The sequence below is a fragment of the Oncorhynchus kisutch genome, linkage group LG13, assembly GCF_002021735.2.
Source record: "Oncorhynchus kisutch isolate 150728-3 linkage group LG13, Okis_V2, whole genome shotgun sequence".
NCBI lineage: Eukaryota > Metazoa > Chordata > Actinopteri > Salmoniformes > Salmonidae > Oncorhynchus > Oncorhynchus kisutch.
The window spans coordinates 38255356-38267277 of record NC_034186.2 but is presented as its reverse complement, the minus strand read 5'-3'; the positions used below and the strand labels follow the sequence as shown (position 1 = coordinate 38267277).

At 43.9% G+C, this 11922-nt stretch overlaps 1 protein-coding gene across 7 annotated transcripts in view; it reads right to left on the bottom strand.

Moving 5' to 3' along the window:
* Window positions 1-3793: 3793 nt before the first annotated feature.
* The window catches only part of tjp3 (tight junction protein 3), a 30041-nt gene continuing 21912 nt past the window's right edge, over window positions 3794-11922 (bottom strand). For all 7 annotated transcript variants that reach the window (XM_020498827.2, XM_031786174.1, XM_020498830.2 and 4 more), the window contains 15 exons: window positions 11032-11134; window positions 10509-10597; window positions 10340-10412; window positions 10061-10128; window positions 9898-9958; window positions 9546-9702; window positions 9179-9287; window positions 8800-9019; window positions 8284-8489; window positions 7996-8171; window positions 7385-7595; window positions 5915-6015; window positions 5273-5812; window positions 5079-5128; window positions 3794-4875 (listed from right to left, as the gene is read on the bottom strand). In XM_020498827.2, coding sequence (XP_020354416.1) covers window positions 4761-4875; window positions 5079-5128; window positions 5273-5812; window positions 5915-6015; window positions 7385-7595; window positions 7996-8171; window positions 8284-8489; window positions 8800-9019; window positions 9179-9287; window positions 9546-9702; window positions 9898-9958; window positions 10061-10128; window positions 10340-10412; window positions 10509-10597; window positions 11032-11134 — 2279 coding nt within the window. In that variant the 3' untranslated portion in view covers window positions 3794-4760. The remainder of the gene's footprint in view (window positions 4876-5078; window positions 5129-5272; window positions 5813-5914; window positions 6016-7384; window positions 7596-7995; window positions 8172-8283; window positions 8490-8799; window positions 9020-9178; window positions 9288-9545; window positions 9703-9897; window positions 9959-10060; window positions 10129-10339; window positions 10413-10508; window positions 10598-11031; window positions 11135-11922) is intronic.

Genomic DNA, 11922 nt, shown 5'->3' with positions numbered 1-11922 from the left:
AAACTGTTACAGACCTATATCCATCCTGCCCTGCCTTTCTAAAGTCTTTAAAAGCCAAGTTAATAAACAGATCACTGACCATTTCGAATCCCACCGTACCTTCTCCGCTGTGCAATCTGGTTTCCGAGGTGGTCACAGGTGCACCTCAGCCACGCTCAAGGTCCTAAACGATATCATAACCGCCATCGATAAAAGACAGTACTGTGCAGCTGTCTTCATCGACCTGGCCAAGGCTTTCGACTCTGTCAATCACCATATTCTTATCGGCAGACTCAATAGCCTTGGTTTCTCAAATGACTGCCTGCCTGGTTCACCAACTACTTTGCAGACAGAGTTCAGTGTGTAAAATCGGAGGGCCTGTTGTCCGGACCTCTGGCAGTCTCTATGGGGGTACCACAGGGTTCAATTCTCGGGCCAACTCTTTTCTCTGTATTCATCAACGATGTCGCTCTTGCTGTGGGTGATTCCCTGATCTACCTCTACGCAGATGACACCATTCTGTACATCGGGCCCCTCTTTGGACACTGTGTTAACTAACCTCCAAACGAGCTTCAATGCCATACAACACTCCTTCTGTGGCTTCCAACTGCTCTTTAAACGCTAGCAAAACCAAATGCATGCTTTTAAACCGTTCGCTGCCCGCCCGCCCGACTAGCATCACTACTCTGGACGGTTCTGACCTAGAATACGTGGACAACTACAAATACCTAGGTGTCTGGCTAGACTCTAAACTCTCCTTCCAGACATATCAAATATCTCCAATCCAAAATCAAATCTAGAATTGGCTTTCTATTTCACAACAAAGCCTCCTTCACTCACGTCGCCAAACTTACGCTAGTAAAACTGACTATCCTACCAATCCTTGACTTTGGCGATGTCATCTACAAAATAGTTTCCAATACTCAGCAAATTGTATGCAGTCTATCACAGTGCCATCCGTTTTGTTACCAAAGTGCCTTATACCACCCACCACTGCGACCTGTATGCTCTAGTCGGCTGGCCCTGACTACATATTCGTCGCCAGACCCACTGGCTCCAAGTCATCTATAAGTCTATGCTAGGTAAAGCTCCGCCTTATCTCAGCTCACTGGTCACGATAACAACACCCACCCGTAGCACTCGCTCCAGCAGGTATATCTCACTGGTCATCCCCAAAGCCAACACCCCCTTTGGCCGCCTTTCCTTCCAGTCCTCTGCTGCCAGTGACTGGAACAAATTGCAAAAATCCCTGAAGCTGGACTTACATTTCCCTCACTAACTTTAAACATCAGCTATCTGAACAGCTAACAGATTGCTGCAGCTGTACATAGTCCATCTGTAAATAGCCCACCTAATCTACCTACCTCCTCCCCAAATCATTTTTATTTATTTTGCTGCTCTTTTGCACACCAGTATCACTACTTACACACCATCATCTGCTCATCTTTCACTCCAGTGTTAATCTGCTAAATTGAAATTACTTTGCTACTATGGCCTATTTATTGCCTTACCTACTCATGCCATTTAGACACACTGTATATAGACTCTTTTTTTATATTGTGTTATTGACTTTACGCTTGTTTATTCCATGTGTAACTCTGTGTTGTTGTTTCTGTCACACTGCTTTGCTTTATCTTGGCCAGGTCGCAGTTGTAAATGAGAACTTGTTCTCAACTAGCCTACCTGGTTAAATAAAGGTGAAATACATAAAAAAAAGAACAATTCCCCTACAATGGACTAATTAGTGTTTTTCTCAGCAAGAACATTAGTCATTCGCCAGACTTGAATTTTTTCACTTCTACCAATGTTGCTGGTGTAATTAGGCTATTTGAAATCTGATACGTCAACTCGTGTCTGCATTTTTGTAAGCATTTATGGACAGTGGCTGTCATAAAATGAGAATACGCTACATTGAAAATGCCCCTTGCCTCAAATATCCTGTTTTGTCATTTTAGTATTGTGCACAAGCTGCTAGGCAGAAATGGTAGGCATAAATGCAAAAGATGCTGCCTATGTAGAGCAGTTTCCCAACTCCAGTCCTCAAGTACCCCCAATAGCACACATTTCTGTTGCAGCCCCAGACAAACACATTGGATTCAACTTGTCAACTAATCATCAAGCCCTCAATGAGTTGAGTCAGGTGAGTTTGTCTGGGGCTACAACGTGTGCTGTTGGGGGTACTGGAGGACTGGCGTTGGGAAACACTGATGTAGATGAATATGATGGAAAGGTTTTGCAAATCAGCCTCAACCATCTGAAGATTGATATTCATTAGATGTATCTTGAATGTGGAGTAATTTGCAGAAATCAAATGTCACATGAACATATTGAAACCCCCAGTATTTGTAAACATAGATCAGGGGTGGCCAACCCACTTGGAGAGCTATCTCCAGGCAGGATTTTCTATGGTCCTATTTTAAAAGGGATAGTCTAGTTCACCCAAATGAATTACATATTTACATGTTTGTTTCTTATGGACAAGAAGAGACTGCAGTTCATCATATGGTTAGCCGCTATCACCAATTGTTAATATTGTCATTTTCTCTTTTAAATTGTACCCCCTTTTCGTGGTATCCAATTGTTAGTAATTACTATCTTGTCTCATCGCTACAACTCCCATATGGGCTCGGGAGAGACGAAGGTCGAAAGCCATGCATCCTCCGAAACACAACCCAACCAAGCTGCACTGCTTCTTAACACAGCGCGCCTCCAACCCAGAAGCACCAATGTGTCAGACGAAACACCGTGCACCTGGCCACCTTGGCTAGCGCGCACTACGCCCGGCCCGCCACAGGAGTCGCTGGTGCGCGATGAGACAAGGATATCCCTTCCGGCCAAACCCTCCCTAACCCGGACGACGCTAGGCCAATTGTGCGTTGCTCCACGGTCCTCCCGGTCACGGCCAGCTTCGACAGAGCCTGGGCGCGAACCCAGAGTCTCTGGTGGCACAGCTTGTGCTGCGATGCAGTGCCCTAGACCACTCCGCCACCCGGGAGGCCAATATTGGCATTTTCTAACCAAAAAAACAAATGTCATTCAATGTCTCCCAGTTTATCGTCGCAATCCATGCGGCGCATCACAACTAAAATTATCATAATACACATACACACTTTCTTCAGTGGTTTATCTACTTCTGTTTCTGATACCGCACGGCAAAGCAACCCACAACTTGGAAAAATCCAACGAATGCGACACACTGCACATACCGCAACCTAGTCCGGCAGATGAGTTGTGGCGGCGCATATTGCCTCCCATTGAAATGAATAGGTTTCCTCCGCAACGCATATGGTGGCCGCAGTTGGTGTGCATGAGGCTTTAAGGCAACCTGGTTGTGTTCCCCTGCTTAGACTTTGCATTCATCAGCCAATGGTTGCGTGCCACAGCATCGACTGTGCCGTTGGATACCAGATTGCTATAACATGTGATGTGGTAAGCTGATAAATAAAATACCTATCCAGGCACTGTAAGATCTGTCAGGCATCAGTAAAGTCTGAGGAGAGGAACGCACCCAATGACCCTCAGCGCCTCGCACTTAAGATTATAGATGGTTCCCCCTCGTTATAATTGGTTTGCGTTAATAAAAAAGTAAACAAGAGGATTTCATTTTTTAGGGTTTAAGAATATAATGAGCTCAGGCTGCCATTATATAAATTGCAGCTAAGCTGTGTTTCATTATTCCACTATCCAGAAACATGTTGGTTCATTCAACCAAGATGTTTGGTAACACAGTGGTGTTAAAATTACAAGAGTGATGGACGAGGTGAGGATTTTCTACTATGTTCTAGACATGATGAAAAACAATGACAAGAGCAGATATTTTTTCACCAGATCTGTAATATTTAATGAACAAAATGTGTTCTCTTTACAAATGAATCATAATTTAGAAAATGGAGCTTTGATATATTTAGTGTTCTGTGAATGTCCATAACTGTTTTTGAAGCAGTTCTCATGAAAGCTTGAATCGTTAGTTGTTACATAATTGGACTTATAAATGAATGATGTAGCTATCTATATGCATTGATTCTTGAAGAATAACTTCTAAATGCCTAATGAGCTTTAGTTCAACTGTCGTACACCATCAGAACCCAACATTTAAGCTTGTCATCACATTTTTGTAAACAAACACTGTGTAGCCTCAAAACAGGGTTAAAACTATAATTCTGATATCATGGATGGTCAGTCCATAGTGCTTGCTTTGAATTTGAGAGTTGTTACATTTCTCCAGGCCCATCATCCCTCAGCTTTTTACCAAAACATAGGCAGTGTGACTGCTTTGTTATTGTTTCAATTAAGGATTCCAGCTTTTAGTTCAATTGACATCCTTGACATCAAAGTTGCCCGTGTTGGTAAAATCTCCAAAGTTTTGATCAAAAATAGCATTCATTAAAAAGTTACATGCAATACAAATAAAATGTTTGCTTTACTGCAAGTACCAAACCCTGAGGTTTTTATTAGAATTTCCATTAAAATTAACTTCCACTCTTGGAATTCGGCATTTAGAAAGGTGTGAGCCCTGGTTTGCAGAAGCCATTGCCTGAATTCCCATGTCTGAAGGCAGGTCTGACAGTTGCCCTCCAACCTACCTCTCCAAAAGTTATCCTCAAAGGCTGAAGTTAAGAGCATTTCACATCTCCCATTTAAGAGGCAAAGGCTGTGCTCTGGAACTGTATGGGCTACAACTGTAGTTCTGCAGTTCTGGAACTTTGTGCATTAGAGTTGTAGTTCTGGAATGGTGTGCTCCAGCATTCTTGTTTTGTAGTCCTGGAACAGTGTTTTCTAATCTAAAGTTCTGTAGCTGGACCCCACTCGAAGTCCTCAGTCTCGTCATTGTCATCGGAGCTGTCACTGCCTCGGATCTGAGTGCGTCTCGTCTGGACAGCCTGGTGGTGAGCCAACCTATGAGGAGATAGAAGAGAAAGACACATCATTTACTGTCTCGTCAGTCATACTCAACTTGGACAGAACAATTTGGACTAGAAGTAGTTTCTCACTTTCGAGTTGCTAAGGTTGGTTTATAGACATGGATTTGGATGATTATCCAATTAAACAAATACCGTCACACATATTAATATGATCAGATATAGGCCTACTTCACTTACACAATGAATGATGGGGAAGCTTTCCTCTCCTGAGGTTCTGCCATATGGGTCTGAAAGAGGGAACGTAGTCATGGGTCAAAATCACCGGAGACATAAGTTAACAGAGTATTTGAGCCTTTGGAAGTAAACTAAGAGCTTATGGGAGATCTGTAAGAGTTTAGTGATATGATGGACTGAGACATTCCCATCAGTACCTGTTGGAGTTTCTTCTCTATGACTGACATTGTGACGGATGGGGGGCTCTCTGGCAGCAGCTCGGCTGACGGGGGCTCAGGGACAAAGATTCTGGGGTTAGGGGCTATGAAGTCAGGGTGTTCATCCGAGTGGGTGGTCGGAACAGCCGGGTCAATGGCGCTGAAGTCCGAATCTGAAAAGCTATGATAGGACGGGGTGTCATCAGTGACAACATCGTGAGGAGAGCTGTCAGATGGACGACGGGTCGACCTGGGCTCAGGCACATGCATCAGGGGTGGGACCTCTCCCAGAGGCTCGGGGGATGGGTCGGGGCTGTGGTACTCGGCGGCAGGCTCTGAGGAGCGGGCCAGAGCGGTGGGCCTGGATATCCGGGGCTGGTTGCTGGAGTCAAATGGTTCCTCCAGGTCCTCATTGTCAGTGTAGACCTCTCCGTCTGTAAACGCCTCTCCATCCGTGTCCTCTAGGTCACTGGCAGCACTCAGGTAGTCCGAGTGAGTCCGGTCCAACGCATCCAGCTCCTCCTCTCCGCCTCCCTCCAGCTAAACACACAGACATGTATTTACTTTAGTCTTTATTTTGCCAGGTAATTCATTGAGAGCAAATTCCCAGTTTGACTGTGAGCTGGGATCTGTCTGTCTTACCGTGACTTCTGAGACCCAGACAGGTTTGGCCTGCTGGTGTCTGATCTTGTCTTTCAGAGTCTCATACCACACATTAGAGCTGGGCTGGAGGGCAATACGAGCTGGGAAATATGGGAATGATGGGACATAGTTATGAATAAAACTATAAAACCACTTGACCTTTTTTAACAGATAAACTGCTTAAGAGCAAAAACAACATGTACAGTTGAAGTCGGAAGTTTACATACACTTAAGTTGGAGTCATTAAAACTTGTTTTTCAACCACTCCACAAATTTCTTGTTAACAAACTATAGTTTTGGCAAGTCGGTTAGGACATCTACTTTGTGCATGACAAGTAATTTTTCCAACAATTGTTTACAGACAGATGATTTCACTTAAAATTCACTGTATCACAATTCAAGTAGGTCAGAAGTTTACATACACCAAGTTGACTGTGCTTTTAAACAGCTTGGAAAATTCCAGAAAATGATGTCATGGCTTTAGAAGCTTCTGATATACTAATTGATATCATTTGAGTCAATTGGAGGTGTACCTGTGGATGTATTTTAAGGCCTACCTTCAGACTCAGTGCCTCTTTGCTTGACATCATGGGAAAAATCCAAATAAATCAGCCAAGACCTCAGAAAAAAAATTGTAGACCTCCACAAGTCTGGTTCATCCTTGGGAGCAATTTCCAAATGCCTGAAGGTACCACGTTCATCTCTACAAACAATAGTACGCAAGTATAAACACTATGGGACCATGCAGCCGTCATACCGCTCAGGAAAGAGACGCGTTCTGTCTCCTAGAGATGAACGTACTTTTGTGTGAAAAAAGCAAATCAATCCCAGAACAACAGCAAAGGACCTTGTGAAGATGCTGGAGGAAACAGGTACAGAAGTATCTATATCCACAGTAAAACGAGTCCTATATCGACATAACCTGAAAGGCCGCTCAGCAAGGAAGAAGCCACTGCTCCAAAACCACCATAAAAAAAGCCAGACTACGGTTTGCAACTGCACATGGAGAAATGTCCTCTGGTCTGATGAAACAAAAATAGAACTGTTTGGCCATAATGACCATCGTTATGTTTGGAGGAAAAAGGGGGAAGCTTGCAAGCCGAAGAACATCATCTCAAAATTCATCCAACTTATTGTGGGAAGTTTGTGAAAGGCTACCCGAAACATTTGACCCAAGTTAAACAATTTAAAGGCAATGCTACCAAATACTAATTGAGTGTATGTAAACTTCTGACCCACTGGGAATGTGATGAAAGAAATAAAAGCTGAAATAAATCAATCACTCTCTCTACTATTATTCTGACATTTCACATTCTTAAAATAAAGTGTTGATCCTAAGATCAGGGAATGTTTACAAGGATTAAATGTCAGGAATTGTGAAAAACTGAGTTTAAATATATTTGGCTAAGGTGTATGTAAACTTCCGACTTCAACTGTATGTGTTTTGATAACACATGTGTGTGTGTTTACCTGCGAACAGATGGCCGCAGTGCCTCCTCATCTTGAGGGCTTGTGCGTAGAGGCGTCTGGAGCTCTTGTTGGAGTTGGGGCACATTCTCTGCCTCATGACCTTGACGTCCTTCCTGCTGTGTGGGTCCAGGAACAGCACCATGGGGTGGTATTGGATGTAGTTCAGACGCTCCACTGCAGTAGGAGTAATGTCCAGCAGAGGGTGCTTGTTCTGGACACAGAGGCGTGAAGAAACATACAATTAGGCATTGTTCTTCAATTGCGAGGTGCATAAATGGAGGAATTCAGATATTACGTAATTGTTTTAGCAATACCCACAGAGTTTTTAATCTACGGTGCGCGACATGGTTCAATGTGCCAATAAACCAGCACAATCTACTTGTTTCCTTTCTCTCAATTTGTCTAGAGTTAACTTCTAATGCGGATACAAAAAAAGAGTAATGGAGAGTACAGTATAATACGGCGAACTTAAAAAATAAAGCATTTGTGGTAACATGGGAGCCGCCATCTTTATGCATGTACGCCATTCTGGTCCTGGATTCAAACAAGCATATAGTTGTACATCTGTCTCACACCACAACAGGTCACATCATCCCAGTTTGTTTCATCACCTTCTCTGCAATCCTTCGGACTGTGTCCAGCTTGATGACCGTAGAAGCGCTGTCTGCTCCACTACTACGAGGAACCATCTCTGCCACCTCATATTCATCAGGCATCTCTCTGGCCAGCTTCTCCATGGCCACATCATTCAGAGGACCCAAGATGACGATTGGCCGTTTGAAATTAGCTGGAGATAAACATGGGTCCACGTACATGTGTTGATTCACAATACAAAATGTTTAGTACACAAACTTGTTTAAAAGTGTTTGACTAATATGTGAACTATTATGTAATATAACCTTCTCTGAGCAGAACTCTCTCGTACGCTGGGAATTTGCCCTGGATAGTGAGTTGGAGCAGGTCGTCGCGGGTCCGGCGGACGTTCTTCTTGGCCCCTCTAAGCCCCCGTAGTTTCCAGAACTCTGCCCTGGGCCCTGAGACCTGGCGATCCCCTCCTCCTCCACTGGCCCTCTGAGCCTGCTCCATACTGGCCAGTGTCTCAGCCCTGGGTGAGAGACAGAATGATTGTACAATTACTGCTACCCTAATGACAGTATGAGGCTGCGTTTACATAGGCAGCTCAATTCTGATCTTTTCTTTCTTTTGACCAATCAGATCACTCGTTTGCCAATAATTGGGTAAAATACAAGAATTGGGCTGACTGTGTAAATGCAGCATAAGTATACAAATTGGAAATACGTTGCCATCAGATGTCATCCTTTGTAACCTAATGTATCTTTTAAACGTTTATCTTTTAACATCCAAATCCAACCAATCATATAATCAATAACTCACTCATTCTAGTCTCAACTCACCCGGCCTGGTTGGGGATGGTGCCCTTGTCCAGCTCGTGCAGGTCGTTGCCCATGCGTATAGCCAGCCACTTCCCCAGCTTGCCCCTGTGCATGGTGTCCACCACCCTGAACACCTCTCCCCTGGTGAAGGCTAGGCTGTTGTGGCCCTCTGCCTCGTTGTCAAAGTGGGTCCGGATATAGAACGAGTCCCCCAAGTTGGACTTCAGTATCTTCTTGTATACTGACAAGAGAGGAAGAATCATTTAATAATTTGTATGTACCTTATTTGTTACTGGGTGGAGTTATTACATAGTAATTATCACACGGGCAAGTCCTCTGAAATCAACCACAAATCTTCCCCCCCTGCACCTACTTCTGCCTTTAAGGACGTTATACTCACTGTCCATCTTGTTCTGAGTACGGATGTCCACCGGCTCCCCTCTCTTAATGTTGATCAGGAACATAGCAGCTTCCTCACGGTTGAAATGACCAAAGTCCACCCCATTTACCTAGAACAAGACCATAGCCCATAAGTGGGCGAGAGATGTGTTGCATATACTTGTACTGTAGACAGTGACCACTGAAGTGCTGACTTACACTAACACTTGTCCCAGAGAGCTAGTGTGCACAGGATTTTGCTTCAGCACGTCATAGAAAAAAACTGAATGAACTAATATAGATCTTAATCGAATCAGATGTGTTAGTGCTGGGCAGGAACAAAAGCCTGCACACCATGTACCGGTGGTGACCGCAACAGCGAGTCTCACCTGCATGATCTGGTCCCCCTCCTTCATGCCTTGCTCATGGGCAGGACTGTTGGGCTGAACCCCCCCAACAAAGATGCCCACGTCATTACCCCCCACCAGCCTCAGGCCTACGCTGCCCTCCTTCACAAACGACACTGTGTTCAGATCGGAGCTGTATCTGAGAGAAGATAGTACAGATCAAAAGGAGTATTTATTAAAAGGAGCATTGTCCAGTCATATTCAATAGACTATAGAAAACCGAACAAATAAATCACTTATGGTGGTCTGCATTGTGAATGGGTTGTACATGTTTTATATTTGACATTTCTTCTAAGGCTATACTGTATGGGTATAAATAAATAAATAAACTTACCCCAAGTTAGGTGTGGGGATGGAGTCTGGGGGTAAGGAGTAGATGGGTTCCTCGGTCTTGGCTGAAATGGAAATAACAGTTAAGACCTTGCTTCCATCCACAGAGTTACTAATACGTTATAAAGAGGACATTGGAGAGCTGATACAAGAGAGTTGGTACTTACAGTAGGCTGGAGGGTTGCTCTTCACTGATATCCCATAGCGGACAGTTCCATTGGCTCTGCGTGGAATACTACAAGAGAAGAGATACCATTCACTGACATTTCCACAATAAGTGAGTTAGAGGTCATAGAAGGTGGAAGTGTAGACACACACTTGTGATCAGATTGACAGGACTTGTCACAGAGGATGTTTCTTGGAGGTGTGCATTCCTTTTGTTTATGGTGGTTTATTAAACTATCCGTTCTTTACCTGGTTGTCTACAGTGGTTTCTAGTGTTTTACCTGTGGTTGCTCTCCACATCGGTACTCCCAGACCTCCGAGGGGGTGAAGGTGCACGGTCTGACTCAGAGGAATCTGAAGAGAGCAAAAACACAGAAGATGAGGATACAGACTTCCAACCACAAGTTCCACCACTAGACAGTGCCCATCTTTCATAGGAGGGACACTGACCTGAGACTGGTCTGGAGGGGGTCATGCCTCGTAGAGGGGGGTCCTGTCTCACTACTGGAGCTGGAGAAGACTGCACCTCAGGCAGAGCTCTGGGAGAGAGAGAGGAGAGTGAGAGAGCGCAATCATACTCAATACAATGCCCTTATCGTGTCAACTACTATAGAAATCCTGTAGTTCAATACTAGCTAATTGGACTGAAAGGGGTTATCAAGAGTGTGACATTGACCGACTTCAAACAGTGTGTGCTCTTAGCATGCAGAACTATGCATGTTAAATGTGTCAATGTTGATTCAGTTCCTTGTCCAAATAGACCAACCAGTCTAGCATCCTGGATTTATCCTCTGAACATATGATGTTCTGAAGCAGTCACCTATTGAAACCGTTTTTAATCAACATGTATGTGTACCAACGTCTTTAACTTGCCATTTTGCCCTCAACTAAGTTTACGCATCGCAGTATTATCTTAGCCAGTTTCATCACATTCTCCTGTTAACGGGGTGGTGTGTTCGTCTGTCAGCATTACCTGTAACTGTCCTTGGATCCCTGGGAACTGGAGCCTCCACTGTCTGCAAATTCCCGTCGAGGTACGGTTGCATAACTTGCCTCCGACTCTGATCCTGAGCGCCCTGTGGACATGGCAAGACACACACACATACAGTACCGATCAAAAGTTTGGACTCACCTACTCATTCAAGGGTTTTTCTTTCTTTATACTATTTTCTACATTGTATGTAGAATAATAGTGAAGACGTCAAAACTATGAAATAACACAAATAGAATCAAAGTAGCCACCCGTTGCCTTGATGACAGCTTTGCACACTCTTGGTATTCTCTTAACCAGCTTCATGAGGTAGTCACCTGGAATGCATTTCAATTAACAGGTGTGCCATGTTAAAAGTTAATTTGTGGAATTTCTTTCATTCTTAATGCGTTTGAGCCAATCAGTTGTGTTGTGACAAGACAGGGGTGGTATACAGAAGATAGCCCTATATGGTAAAAGATCAAGTCCATATTATGACAAGAACAGCTCAAATAAGCAAAGAGAAACAGTCCATCATTACTTTAAGACATGGAGGTCAGTCAATACGGAAAATTAAGAACTTTGAAAGTTTCTTCAAGTGCAGTCACAAAAACCATCAAGCGCTATGAGGACCGCCACAGGAAAGGAAGACTCAGAGTTAACTCTGCTGCAGAGGATAAGTTCATTAGAGTTAACTGCACCTCAGATCGCAGCCAAAATAAATGCTTCAGAGTTCAAGTAACAAACATCTCAACATCAACTATTCAGAGAACACTGCATGAAATCAGGCCTTCACGGTCAAATAGCTGCAAAGAACCCACTATTAAAAGGACACCAATAGTAAGAAGAGACTTGCTTGGGCCAAGAAACACAAGACATGGACATCGGACCGGT